This window comes from Tasmannia lanceolata, unplaced genomic scaffold, assembly GCF_043159265.1.
Source record: "Tasmannia lanceolata isolate RefF3 unplaced genomic scaffold, GAP_Taslan_0.1 ptg000006l, whole genome shotgun sequence".
NCBI lineage: Eukaryota > Viridiplantae > Streptophyta > Magnoliopsida > Canellales > Winteraceae > Tasmannia > Tasmannia lanceolata.
Genome location: NW_027518683.1, coordinates 14,163,282 through 14,178,322, shown reverse-complemented (window position 1 = coordinate 14,178,322; position 15,041 = coordinate 14,163,282). Strand labels below are relative to the sequence as shown.

The following is a 15,041-nucleotide window of genomic DNA, read 5'->3' as shown; positions in this document are numbered from 1 at the left end:
CAAGATCCAAGAGTCCAAGTTTGGTTAGAGTTTACTCTCATTAGAAAAGGCAAGAATAATGAAGAAGGCGCAGTAGATTTCAGTTCTTCCCAAACTTCTGTTCACAACCATAGAGGCCAACATTCACAAAACTTCCCCCACTGCCTACCATCAACATGCATTGGCTGTGTGTGTGTGTATGCATGCAACTATATAAAGCTAATTTTACTTTAAAAGAGAAGGATCTTCATACCTAGAAGGCAATGACTACAATTCAACAAGGGAACAGGACTGGAGACCCGTCTCTCTGTAGCTTGCTCTCAGATACATCGAGCTTGCTCATTTTTTCTTCACACCAGAGTAACTGCTCTTTACTAATCCTCGCCATTCTCAGAACCCTAAACACAACCTTAATGTCAATGAGGCCGAATAGCAGCTCAACTTCCTCTGGAGTTGAAGGCCAGGATTTCTTCCGTCCGTTCTTCTTTCTACGCAGTTCCTTCAGTTTGATCTCCTTCTGTAATTCAAGAAGGGCAGGGGATTGTCATCAAGGATCATGCAACAAATCAATGATGGGAGCTGATATCTGGACTACCATATTTCGATAAGTGCACTACTCACTTTGTTTACAGTCTTCTGATTGGGTGCTGATAGCATAATGAGTATTGTAACAGCCATCGAAAGCTAATTAGAAAGGGGTAAAACAAAGTAAGTAGTGCCATTACCAAAATATGGCAGTGCCGACATCAGCCCTGATATATATAAATGTGTGCACACATGTGCGCAAGTAGACATGCACATAGTCCTGCTCATGAAAACATGGACATAGCAGACATGCATGTGTAAGTGCATATATACATTTCTTTTTCTCCTTTTTATGGGTACCTAGAAGTCGAAGGGATGGTGGTATGATTTAGAAAATAATAAAATATAAAATTTTACACTAATTTATACATTTCCCTATTCTCATTCTCAATAATTTCAATAACAGGAGATTCGCTTCCAATAAGATGGCATCCCTAACGTCTCTCTCTCTCTCTCTCTCCTTTCCAATACTTCTAGATCACTTTTATCTGATTTTCTTTCTAAATACTACCACCATAACTTTACATGTTTTGAGTTTTACCCATCCTAGTAGTAAGTTTCTTAAATGGAAATACAACATTATATCTACTTAATCAGTATTTGAAGTCCCTACAATTGCATCTGGGGTAGAGCCAGTCACCCAGCTCGTTCCTTGCTCGATAGACAGCCGCTCTCTAAAGTCTTTGACCTCCTTACAAGCACACCTTCCAACCATCTGAATCTTGCCCTTCAAACCGTCCAGATCAACTTCGTTACCAGAGGAACTGAGAACTTTCTTCCACCGACAAAGAATAGCTGCATCCTCTCCCACTGAAAGGCCCTGACTCTGACCTCTCATTTTGTTAGATAATGGTTTTTTACCCTAGATTAAATTATTCACTAGATCAAAGCACATGATGCAACTCTTCCCTCGTCTATCTATCAAAGTAAAACTAGCAAAATTCAATATTTTCATGTTCAGTATGATGGGTATGACAAAACTAGGGCATTTAATATTCATGGTAGGTGTTATCAGTGTCACAGAACTAGCTGAAACTTTATTTTTTTTGCAAGTTAAGGTATTCTGGAAAGAATGAGAACAGTTTAATTATGGGAGCGGGGAAATTTACAAAACATATCTTGGATGCCTAACACAGCGGTCCAGAAACAAGAGCAATGATATGATTGGCACAGAAGATTAGTTTCGGAGCAGTGTGTTTTCCTAGCTTAGAAGACACCATTAGCTTATTTGTCCGCGTTTCTAAATTATAAGAGCTTTGGAAAACCTAAAGCTGAAATTAAGAGAGGTTTATGCTAATGCAGTAACTTGGTTACAGTGTACCTTGTCAAGGGAGGTATGAACCTGCTGAAGAGAGCTTGCAACCTGATTACCTCCAAATAAATTCAGAACGCTACCTGTTTTCTTCCTGTCCATCTTCAGAAAAAAGCGGAACGTCAATATTGAGTCCTCCATTATCCTGATTAGGTCGGCAGCAAGGACTGTATAGTCTGGATCTTCTTCATCCTTTTCTTTCTGATCGAGACCTGACAAAGTTCACGATGACAGAATAAAATAATGGAAACTGACATGCTTTCTGAAAAAATATTTCTCTGATTGTCCAAACTCCAAACACCAAATAATATTAACATAAAAAGAACAGATTTAGTGATTTAATCAACAGTGTAGTGATATTTAGAAAACGTTTCTCTGATTGCCCAAACAACCAAATAATACTAACAGAAAAATGATCAGGTGCAGCGATTTAATCAGCAGTGTAGTGATATTGAACAAAACAGAGAAAGAACTAACCTTTTGAAAACGTATTTTAGCTCGGCATTAAAAACTATTCATTCTTCTAGACAGGGATTCAAATCTTTAATTGGTTGAGAAACACAGTTCCATAACACTAGGCCTACGTACCAAATTCCAAAAGTATTTCTATTGATCAATATACATTTTACAGCACTAAACATATAAGTGGAAGGGTACACTATGAATGGAGGACTTGACCACATTGCTGTATTTACAAGTGTTCAAAAAATGCCAGAATAACCCAAAAAATGCAGATACAAATGAGGTTCTTGTGTTGAAAGTAAATTTCTACAAAGCTGTTTGGCTCAGATACTTAACACCCAAAACAGCCCCCCTACTGTTAATGTATCACTGGATCATTTTAAGTTTTAACGCCCACAAATTAGAAAAAAATCACAAACCATAAAGAAGTTACATGAGCTACTGGGAATTACTGCATTTACCCTGAATACTCGGAACTTGAACCAACTTGGGCAAGGAATGTCTAGTTCGGGCATAAATCTCCACCCTGTTTCCTGGCTCGAAGGGCTCACTTTCAATGAACCTCTGTAGTAAAACCTGGAACTGCTGAAATTGCTGAGCTACATGGCTATAGCAAGTGGGGTTTTCAGGTTGGGAGGAGATTTTCTGGCTCAACTGTGTATACTGGCAGTGGAGTGCTTCCCAAGTTAAACAAATCTGAGCCACATACACAGTTTCAAGATCATGGTAGGGCTCATCCTGCTGTGGCAGGAGCTCACTACCGTCCTGTAGGTCTTCTCTCTTCTTAAAAGAGAGGCTGCGAAGGGTTGATGCAAGCTTCTTGGATGCAGATCGTGGCGATGGGTTTGGAGGATTCCAAGAACCTATGAAGAAGAGAAAATCATCAGTTACCAAGAGATAAAAACATGAACCTTTCTCAGGTCAAGAAAGTAAATGGGGAAAATGGTAAACTTTGGTAAGCATAACATGATTGCAAGAAACAGGAAATCAAAAAACAAATTCACATGGGAACAACGACAAGTTACGAGGAGATAAAAGAATTGACCTTTCTAAAATAAAGAAAGTAAATGGGGAAATAGCAAAATTTGGTAAGCATTACATGATTGCAGGAACCAAGAAATCAAAGAAAAAAAATACAAATCCACATGGTAACAACAACCTTCTGAAGGCATGGCAGTAAGTATATGAACAATGAGAATTTTCCAATCACATCAATATTCTTAGTCCAAACAATTCAGAGGTGTTTTTCAAGATTGGTCTTACAAAATTTGACAAACCATGATCGAGAAAATCAGCAATTCAAAACCTGTGGCACTTCCTATAAAGGTAGTGTATACTACATAATGGAGAAAATATAAATAATGCCATTGGAAAGGAATACAAATTACAATTTCTAATGAGGTGAAAGCATCATATTAACGATTGATGACAAAGCCTAAAGATACGATTTGAAATATATCTACTGACTAGATCTAGGGTTACTGTTAGATGTGTTGCTTTGCGAATTCCTAGCATTCGTTGTAAGCAAGTCTAGCCTTCTCTTGGGTTCAGAGGTAAGGTGGTATGTCCCCCTCTTATAATTCCTTCTACGTATTAATAAAATTTAAAGTGCCTGCCCTGGTTTCTAGATATATTCGAGGCTAAAAAAAATATGATTTGAGGTATTGCAAAAATGTAACTCAAACTAAATATATTTTACCTGCATCTTGCAACAACTGAGCACTCATCTTGTCAAAGAACAACATTCTTTCACAGTACTTATCATACAATGTGTCAAACCCACACCACGGATAACGGTCCCCCACTTCAGATTCCCTCCAATCACTCGAACTCATTTCCTCCTCCTCCTCCTCCTCTGGATACGTCTCTTCTTCAGGTATCAACACCATGAAATTTTTGTTTCTAAGCTCTTTCAGCCGCCTTTTTATCTCATTACTTATAAAATCATCCTCATCTTCCTCAATTTCCCCTGCAGAATCAGCACCATTTGTTGTTGGCAAATCATTTCCATTCTCATTTTTGGATTCCTCGTCTCGTGCCTGGTTATCTTCCGTGTCTTCTCCCTCATTCAAATTTTGACCTTTCCTAAACTTTTTCAGTTTGAAGAACTCCATCAATGCCCAGAAAATAATACTTTTATCTGAAAAAGCAATCAACCTTCTCTTCTTCAAAGCATTTCAAAAGAATACTACCAATACCCAGAACCCTAGTAAGCTCAAACTTCTTGTAAAACCAATACTCCAATCTCTAAAACCCTATAAAGCTCAAAACTCAACTCCGTCAAATACACACCTCGCCTAAAAACATTGAAATGTATGAAACCAAAGGAAGTTCAACCAATGATCCTAAAAACCCAAAATACTCCCGCATCAAACCCACCTAAAAATCCAAAAAAAAAAAAAAAAAAAAAACAAAAACCCTAACCAAACCCGCATGTAAAACCCTCGAATAGTTAAAAAAAAAACCAGCAAACAAATGTTCCTTTAGAACCACTGTTTCTTGAATAGAACCACAGCTTCTAAAACCCTAAAAAAAGTTCAAAATCCCAGCAAATATATCATCCTTCCAACAAAACCCTAAAAATAACAAAATCCCCAATAAAAAACTTAAAAAACCTAAAACCCAACCAAAAGGCTGAGATTTAAAAAACCGTAAGAAACCGAAGAGTTCAAAACCTCAGGACAAACTTGTATAGAAGAAATTGAGATTTCTGAAACCCTAGAAAGCAAAGAAAATGGGTTTCTGAAACCAGAAAATGGGTTTCACGGGGGTCCGAATAACCAGAAAACCCACATAAATAGGGGATTCGGAAGCATGCAAGACAATAAATTCGAAATGCCAAAACTAAGAACCAAGAATCCTTGAATACCCATTCTTCTAAAAAGGAAAAATTAAAGAGGGGGGAAATCGATTTGTTTTTATTTTCTCTCTCCTCTGATTCTCTCTGTTTGGATTCAAAGCACGAAGCCCCAGGAGAACAGGCTCCCGCAGGGAATATTTCAGTACCTCGTCGAAACAGGAAATTACGAAAATACTCTTTCTATATAGATGAAAATGACAGATACCTCCTCTTTTAAAAGTACTGTGGGGCCTACGATGATTAAAACCGTTCATTTGTTGGGCCACAATGTAAATAAAGATGTAGCTCATGAATAAAACTCTATAGTTCGGACGGTTAGGATCATCCTATGGAAATGATTCTCTAAATCGAGCCCTGGTTCTTAGGATGATCCTAGAGATCGGAGGGTTAGAAACTTAGAATCATCCTATGGTAATGAGTTTCTGGTTGCAGCCTATGGGCCGACAAATGAATGGTTTGGATCTTCCTATGAAGTGGGCTCCGTATAGACCACATGTACACACACCATATAAAATAAGATTTTATGCGGTGCCCGATCGGGCACATACAAGGGCGGGGCATCCACACTTGATATTTGATCCAACAGTAGCCCACTTTTTCAACTATTTAAAGGGTCGCTGTTGGATCAAATACCGAGGAGATGCCCTGCCTTTGTACATGCCCGATTGGGCACCATGGATCAGGCACCATATAATTTCTCATATAAAATCCCCTCTTTGGCCTTTTCGGCTCTATTGTGCAAAGGCACCTTTGAGTCTAGCATTCCTCAAGATGAGGACTTCTAAACTGAAGGGTGCCTTTGTAAAAAAGGAATGAAAGGGCACCCCCATTGGTTGTAAATCACCAGTATCAAAACTTGTCTCCACACTATAGTCTACTCAATGGTCTATTCGGGGTCCCGTGCCCAATTCTAAGAAAGGGGTTGCGTTCAAGCACAGGAACCAGATGCCCATTCAATAGAATAAGTTGCTCGACCTTCCTTCCAAGTTGGGATCCACCTCATTCCCTTGTATCACCCCAAATATGACCTCCTGCCCCAGCTTTAGTATCACTCAACGTGGCACTACCATCAGCATTAACTTTCATCCATCCATAGGGAGGATATTGCCACTGGAGAATGCTTAAACTGAACAAAGCCTAGGTCATCAAACTAGTCTGACCCGAGATATCAGACAAGTGATACGAACTTCGGAATGAAACTTATAGTCTCTCAGGTAAGACAAAACCGAAAGGTATCCTATCCCTAGGTGGCAGAGCAGCCTTTAGAGTTTAGAGTAGAGTTTAGAGTAGAGATCATTTTCCTGCTCGGTTCCTAATCTATGGATTACTAAAAGACTCTCGATACCGGACACCACGATCACTAAATAAAAGAAAGAATGTATTTTCTCCTCTGAGTTTCTGGTAGAAGATGATGAAGCTTACCATTATACTATATTGAAGTATACTATGCAAGTACTAAGATGGTATTCATATTATCTTAGCGGATCTATAAACCTTCCTATTACATTTTATACATGAACACTACTGATAAACACTCATATCTTATCTGAGTGAATCTAATGGCATATAATTTAGTAAGGTGACTTATAAAGATGTGTTCTGTGATATTCTTGACTTATTAAAAAGGGCAAATAGTTCAGGACATAGTTCTCTATCATCCTTGATAAACTTTGAATCATTTATACTAAGAGGAAGTTCAAGTAAACACTTTCTTTTGTGCGAAAATCCACCTAAATGCCCAAGTTCTAATTTTAAGTTGTGCTATTTTGAATTTTAAAGAAGTGGGTGATTGTTAGAAGTGTTTAAATTTTGTGAAAGGATTTTCCAAATGGGAAGTGATAAATTCGCCCCTTTTATAACATGGGGCATCACCTGCAGCATACGTGGCAATCAGGCCCATTGAACCCTTCTCCCAAAAAGTACATCAGTCCCTCTACAGTCGTAGATATACCATACCAGAGGTGGCTGTCCCAAGTAAAGGAAAGGGGCGGATATATCACTTCCCTTTCCAAATTATCCTTGAGGCTGTTTTCGAAGTACACTTCCTTTTCCTTTGCTTTTAAAAATGTGCGTTTATTACTTCAAAATTAAGTTTAGTCCCACATCGGAAAGTGAGACAAACTTAAGCCTCCTAGAGTAGGGCTGGCAATTTCACCCGAAAAAGCGGGGATCCGCCCCGCCCCGCCCCGTTTGGGGAGGGGATTCCCCGATTTGAAAGGGGAAGGGGAAGGGGAAGGGGAAGGGGAAGGGGAATATAAAAATTCCCCGGTGCGGGGAGGGGAAGGGGAAGGGGATGGAGTTGTCCCCGCCCCGCCCCGCCCCGCTAATCAATGCCATTTTTTGTAAATTTTTAAGTGTTTTTTTTAAGGAAAACTACTAGAAGCTCTGTGGATCGGCTACAAGATTCCCCCAAACATAAACTTAGCTTGTCTTTTCCTTTTAATTAGCTTCTGAGAGCATTTTGGAAACTATAATAACCTTTTCACAGATGTTGAAATAATAAAGACAAGCTGAGAGCCTGAGACGCTGAGTGTATGCAATTATCAAAAAATCGTAGTGCCAACAGAATTTTAGGGTTGGATTGCAGGTTTTAATTTTCAACAAGAAAAATTTAGCTACTAGAAATTTGTTTCATGTCAGCACTAGACTGAATTGCAGTTAAAGAAATAAGTCATTTGTTGATTTTGTTCTCTTCTCCATTCTCATTTCTCATGCTCATCTGGGGGTTAACATGCTATACAGAATGAACTAATGAACATTATTTTGCGTGTGTGAGCGCCCACTTATGGACTTTTAAAGTTCATTGTGACTACTGAAATAGTTACTTTTTGCACATTGGCTGCCTGTTAATGAAGGTAATCCTGGTGCTCATTTCCTATTTATCATTCCATAATTTATGCAGAAAATTGCTGAAAGATGAGGTCCTGTTGTTATTTATGTTTGTTGTCTCATCCATGCATTTCTTATTTTGTCTATCTGTTTGTTGATCACATGAATAGAATCATAGCATTCATCACAATATTGTCTGTAATGGACGTAGAAGAAAGAAGCTCTGTTTGCTGGTTTGGTTGGGTTCCAAAGAGGGGGCGGGGCGGGGATTTTGTCCCCGAAGGATGCGGGGAGGGGAAGGGGAAGGGGAAGGGGATTAGATATTCCCCGCGGGGAGGGGAGGGGGATTCCCCACCATCCCCGCAGAGGGGAAGGGGAAGGGGAGGGGGAAAATTCCCCGCAGAGGGGAAGGGGAAGGGGACCCCAACATCCGGCCCCGACCCGCCCCGTTGCCACCCCTATCCTAGAGGTCTATATAAGGCATATGCTAGAAAGGTTTTAAACACATGAGATAACAGAAAGACTGAACAGGGCGTTAAGACCAAGTTAAGGTCGAGCGTAGTTCGAGTCAAAATAAATTATATTAGACTAAGGCCGTGATTGTTTGGGATTTTAAGAATCGATTGTGTGTTCAAAATTGATTGTGACTAAATTTGAGTCCAATAATCAATTTTGGACTCACAATCGGTTCTCAAAATCCAAAATGTAAATTTGAGTCCAATAATCAATTTTGGACTCACAATCGGTACTCAAAATCCAAAAATGGACAAGGCCTGAGGCAATGGTTGATCAACAAAGTGATTGATCTAATTCAATAATCCAAAACTGTATTTTTGGATGTTTTAAAATTATATTGCAAAATTTATATGGCCAATAATCTGTTCTGGCTGACACGGCTTTCAATCACGCCTTCTACTTCTATGCATGAATATAATTTCTAAATAAAGGGAAATCAAAACACCACAAACATAATAAAGCGGGTAAAATAAACTCTATTCGCAAACTTATCTTTCAATTCCTAGATTGATGAAATAAAAGAACTGTTCCTTCTATTTATCAATTATAGGGAAGGAACAATAACATAAGAAGAAGAGAAAAGAAAACAAAAGAGAAAACGAGTGTGAGAGATTCTCCTCAAACATATTTCTACATCTCAGTGCCTGGTTTCTCTTTTTCAGGCGAAGGGGATCTTCTTCTTCATCAAAGCCTCAAGATGTGTGTTTCTGAGTGCCTCTTCAATTCTTTCTTCTTCCTTTTTCTTTTTCTTGAACAATATGCATGCCCCTTATTTATAATAGCAGCAATTTTCTTCAGTCACTTGAAGATATTTTCTATTAGGATATTTTCTCTTAGGCTCTGTTCACTTGTTTTCTAGCTGCATGAAAAGAAAAGAAAGGAAAAGAATATGACTTGGAAATCTGGAAAAGAAACAGTGAGAAAATTCCTTTTGTGAGAAAATTCCGTTGTTCATTTGGCTGAGAAAGGAAAAGAAAGTATGCATTCCTCAGGAAAGTGATTTTCTCACCCTTTTGGTGAAAAAATTTAGAGGGAAAGTGCAAGAAAGTTGGTTTTCCACGTCATTATTTATATTTTCCACCTCTGTAATTCCGCTTTCCCAAGAAAACAAGTGAATGGCGGAAAATGTAAAATCATGTCCAATCACGGGAAAATTTGGCTTACTTTCTTCTCCTTTTCGTTCTCAAGAAGGCAAGTGAACAGAGCCTTAGATATATTCTCTCTTCCCTTCTTAAGAAAAACTCTATCCAACAAAATGAAAGAGAGATCTGCTAGCTTATCATTCATTTGATGCTTATCTTGTTGTTTATACATGTGCAAATCCACACATGTCAAATATTATCTTCCGTGTGGGACCTCTGATATGGGCCCATAAATCTAAAGGATCATTCAAAGGTTGAACCATTTAGAGAAAAAATAAACAATAGTGTGATGAGATACAATAGTCCCCTATTGTTTATAGTGTTGTCTTTTATTTAGCTACTAAGCACCATTTCAAATTTTAACTCTTGACCCAATCACTCGGTTACAATTGACCTTGTCGCTTACAATAACGTCTTTAATATTATTGTTTTGATTTGTTGGCCTCATCCCTTATGATGTTTGACTTGCTCTTGCTTCTTAGATCTATAAGCATCATTTAAAAAATATTTGTCTTGCTCTTTTGCATCAATTTATGGTCATCCCTGGGCAATATTGTTTTGATATTTCAGGAAAGATAGTTAGCTTGATCAATTGAATACATTTGTTGACATCACTTAGTAGTGTCAGCAAGATCTCTAAATACAAGATTCCACTTGAAATGTTCTCCTAAATAAAATTTAAACAAGTTAAAATATTACTCAATGATCTCTCTCTGATGCAGATAAATTGATTTTTGAGATATAATTTTAACTCAATAGCTTCTTTATAACCTTGCTGGGGGGAAGGGGGCTAAAGAAACTAAATATGCCCCTCACATGTTGGTAGTGTAAACCACATCTTGTGGCCACATTGAGTCTGACTTGGTTGAATCCCATGAATAGAGGTGCCAATCTTCAAGAAGTTGGCATTTCAAAAATTACGGTGGGGCCCACTTCTTAGGATGATCCAAACTGTTCATTTTGTTGGGCCACAACTTAAGTATGTTGTACCTCGTAAATCATTTCCATCGGATGATTAACCCTCCAGTCTATAGAGGTTTCTATAATGTGCAGTCCCTCTACAGATCAGAGGGCTAAGACCAACCTATAAATTTCTCTAATGCCCTTTCCCTCCGCATGCATATCAGTCCTCCCACCCAGTCACCCACAAACTTCTTACTTCTATCCTTTTGAAGCAATGCTATTCTCCCCAATCCCTCAAACAAACCCACTCTCAAACAAACCGATCAAATGCTCAAAACAAGGTTCCCCAAAACCAAAACCCCTACATCTACCTCTACTCTCCATTCTCTCACCAAACAAATCCCCTCAAACCCCGCAACCTTCCCAAAATCCCATCCAAATCCCCATAACGACCCAAAAGACAATCATCTTACCCACAAACTTCTCACCCTTTTGAAACAATGCAATTCCCTCCAATCTCTCAAACAAATCCACTCTCACATGCTCACAAACGCCATTCAAATACACAATTTCATCCTCTCAAAGCTCATAGAACTCAAAAACCTCCCTTACGCCACTCTCCTCTTCTCTCAAATCCCCCAACCCAATGATTATTCCTACAATGTCATGATCCGGGGCCTAACAAACACTTGGAAGGAATTTGATTCCGCCGTAGAATTATACTATAAAATGAAATTCTCAGGCGAAAAACCCAACAAATTCACATACCCATTTCTTTTAATCGCTTGCGCGAACCTAACGTCGTTGAATTGTGGAAAGGTTGCCCATTCATCGGTGTTCAAGACTGGATTGGACTTGGACGGGCACGTGACCCACTCATTGATCACAATGTATGCTAGGTGTGGTGAATTGGGCATTGCGCGGAAGGTGTTTGATGGAATTCTCCAAAGAGATTTGGTGTCCTGGAATTCGATGATATCGGGGTATTCGAGAATGGGTTTTGCGAGTGAGGCTGTGGGATTGTTTGGGGAGATGAGGGTGGCGGGATTCAAGCCGGATGAGATGACGCTAGTGAGTGTTCTTGGGGCGTGTGGAGACTTGGGGGATTTGGAGTTGGGGAAGTGGGTGGAGGGTTTTGTGGAGGAAAATGGGATGGAATTGAATTCTTTTGTGGGGTCTTCTTTGATTCATATGTATGGAAAATGCGGGGATTTGGAATCGGCGAGGAGGGTTTTTGATAGGATGAGAAAGAGAGATGTGATTTCATGGAATGCAATGATAACAGGGCAAGCAATACATACTTAGCTCACTCTTCTTTCTATCATACCACTATACAGTAATAATGCAAGGTTTCTTCTTAGAATTGCTCTATCATTGTATCTAGATTTAATGTTAACTATCTCTTTTAACAGGTATGCACAAAATGGGGTGTCAGATGAAGCAATCACGCTGTTCCACGCCATGAAAAAGGAAAACCTTGAGCCAAACAAGATAACATTGGTTGGGGTGCTCTCAGCTTGTGCCTCTGTCGGAGCCCTCGAATCAGGCATGTGGGTAGATGGATATGCATCACGAAAAGGCCTACAACTAGACATCTATGTAGGCACAGCCCTAATCGATATGTACGCAAAGTGTGGAAACCTAGAGCGAGCACTTAGTATCTTCGAAGAAATGCCTCAGAGGAATGTTGTTTCTTGGAATGCCATGATTGCTGGACTTGCCACTCACGGGCGAGGCCAGGAGGCCTTATCACTATTTACCCGTATGGCACAAGGGGAAGATAAGGTCGACCCAAATGATGCCACATTTGTTGGAGTGCTTTCTGCTTGTGTACATGTAGGGTTGGTTGACGAGGGCCGTTATTGGTTTAATTCCATGGGACCCAAGTTTGGACTAATCCCAAAAATTGAGCACTACTCATGTATGGTTGATCTTTTGGCAAGGGCAGGACACTTGGAAGAAGCCTATGATTTCATTGAGACAATGCCTGAGAAGCCTGATGCAGTTGTGTTGGGGGCATTGCTTGGTGCCTGTAAGAATCTTAGGAATGTTGAGGTTGGGGAACGAATCATACACCGGCTTTTGGAGTTGGAACCTTTGAATTCCGGCAATTATGTGATATCATCGAAAATATATGCGAATTCAGAGAGGTGGGACGATTCGGCGAGGATGAGAGGGTTGATGAGAGAGAGGGGTGTCCCTAAAACTCCTGGTTGTAGTTGGATTGAGGTTGATAATCAAGTTCATGAATTCCATGCTGGTGATGATTTACAGCATATGTCAAGAGAGATTTGTGAAGTGATTAAAGTGTTGAATGGAGATATGAAGCTTGAGGGATACATTCCAAAGCTTGATATGCTGTAGAGAGACCGATGTGGAGAAGGTCTCTCTATCTACCCAAGAGACATTACCTACTAAACACAGTGCTAGCAGTGATGGGAATTTTCAGGTGGGTGAATTAAGGTAATTTTCATTGATTATTTTAACAAACAATAGATAATTGCATGGATATTGAATGAGAAAAGTATATGACCTTCCATCAATTTTTCTCTAACCTTTTGTAATAATGAAACTGGGAATTAACTCTTTGTGAAGAGGATCAGAATCCATGGCAAAGCAAAAGAGACGAGATAAAGCTACTGGGAGAGAACTGCATCTGTAGAAATGCGAACAATGGTTGTGATCACCAATCAGTAGCTGCCAAGTGGGGGATGTAGCAGATAAATGCCAGTTTGTTCTCATTTGAAGCTAAAGAGTGATTGGAGGGTATAATGAACTGGTGGTGTAAGGGGTGAAACTTGTTGGAACAAGAGTAACCCTTCATCATTGCTATGAATGCGATTGGGATTGGCACACTTGCTTTCTGTGGGAAAAAAAGAAATCAGCCTTAAAAAAGAAAAAAAAACGAAAGAAAAAAGAAAGCGCTTTGCCTTACAAATGATGAAAGGCATTTTTGACCTACATTAATCTCATTCAGGTGGGTTGTAGTGAGCAAGTTGTAGTGAGAATATGCCTGTTATGCAAGTGCTATTGTGCTAGTAGTAAGCAAGTTGTAGTGAGAATGGCCAATGAGAATGATTATGTAAGCCCAATAAGATATCTTCATGGAGCAATCAATGGGATTAGACAAGGACCAGAACCCCAAGTTCTATTTACAAGGTTAAGAAGGTATTGTCTGAAGTAGTCTACAAGAGACTGGTTTAGAGAAAACCACCGAATACCTGATCCCAACTCTATGCAGCATTAAGAGTTTCACCCATGTATCCCATGTTTTTAAACTCTTTTATCTTTACAATATAAAATTTTTGCCAAAAGATCTTCATGGGTATTATTGTTTGGGGAATAGAACTTTGTTGATCTAAAACGAGAGACTAAATCCCTTTTAACAGAATCCAAAAGCATTGAAGCAATCAAGTGTGAAAGTTAAAGAGAAATTAGCAGTCAAGTTCCTCGAAAAGACCCCGCCCATTTTTTAGCGAAAGATAACTATATTACTAGAGACAAGAGATTACAAGTGCACGTCAATGGGCAAAGATTGCCCAACATACAAGGAATCCCGAAGGCCACTGATTTGGCCAATCCACCTGCAAGATCATTAGCACTTCTAGGAATATGGACAAAAGAAATAAATCCATCATCATACAATGTAGAAATTTCATTTGAAAACCTAGCTAATCTCGAAGGACCTACACTCTTACCTTGAACCCAAGAATAACATTAGATGAATAGCTTTCCACCTCTATTTTACCTTCCATTTGTTCCCTAAATATGTGCATGCTAAGGTGGATAGCCCGAACCTTGGCTTCCGTGGAATCTGTTAAACCAATTGTGCCTGAAAACATAAGAATGATGACGCCATTGTTATCTCTGAGCACTTCCCCAATTCCTCCTTTGTCGGGGTTGCCAAGGGAGCAACCATCAACATTGAGTCTAAAAGTATTGGGAGAAGGAGGTTTCCACAAAGCTGATGTCTTCTTCTTTGTGATGGTGCCTGACGAGACCGTCTTCCAATTCCTAATAATGCACTGAACGAAATAACCCAAAATCGTGGTAAGACTAATCCACACAGCCATAATGTTGTATTTGATCTTCCAAGCTAGAAGGTAGGAGGAAGACATTTATCCTAAAAATATTTACCATTTCTTTCAAGCCAAATTTCCCAAATAACCGCGAAAGGGACGAGGCACCAAAGAATCTTTCTCATTGAGCCTAAACCAACAATGTTCCAACCTAACATGATGTTTTTGATTAAGTTTGAAGCCATCCATTGGTAGAGAAACCATTCATAAACTTGGGTCCAAATCCTATAAGCTTTTGTACAGTGGATGAATATGTGGTTGATAGACTCTCTCTCCATCGAGCATAGAACGCACATGATCGCCATGCTAATGCCTCACTTCTTGACTATATCCATCGTATTGATTTTGTTCCAAACCATCGTCCAATAGAAGGG

General features: G+C 39.4%; 2 protein-coding genes across 4 annotated transcripts; one reads left to right on the top strand and one right to left on the bottom strand.

The window, feature by feature from the left end:
- Positions 1 to 56: 56 nt before the first annotated feature.
- Positions 57 to 5,313, bottom strand: LOC143879817 (uncharacterized). The gene is made up of 4 exons (XM_077382422.1): positions 4,038 to 5,313; positions 2,800 to 3,201; positions 1,886 to 2,088; positions 57 to 496 (listed from the first exon to the last, which is right to left on the bottom strand). The coding sequence occupies exons 1-4, from the start codon at positions 4,450 to 4,452 to the stop codon at positions 254 to 256; spliced, it is 1,263 nt and encodes a 420-aa protein (XP_077238537.1). The 5' UTR covers positions 4,453 to 5,313; the 3' UTR covers positions 57 to 253.
- A 5,439-nt stretch (positions 5,314 to 10,752) lies between these two features.
- LOC143878408 (Pentatricopeptide repeat (PPR-like) superfamily protein) lies at positions 10,753 to 14,085 on the top strand. Of its 3 annotated transcripts, none has more exons than XR_013250957.1 (3): positions 10,753 to 11,874; positions 12,001 to 13,051; positions 13,184 to 14,085. XR_013250957.1 is itself a non-coding variant. In XM_077380701.1 (2 exons), exons 1-2 carry the CDS (start codon positions 10,916 to 10,918, stop codon positions 12,950 to 12,952), a joined length of 1,911 nt encoding a protein of 636 aa, XP_077236816.1. In that variant the 5' UTR covers positions 10,753 to 10,915; the 3' UTR covers positions 12,953 to 14,070. The 3 variants fall into 3 exon arrangements, 1 of the variants encoding a protein (XP_077236816.1); XR_013250956.1 differs by having other exon boundaries at positions 12,001 to 13,037; positions 13,184 to 14,067; XM_077380701.1 differs by having other exon boundaries at positions 12,001 to 14,070.
- The last annotated feature ends 956 nt before the right edge of the window (positions 14,086 to 15,041 follow it).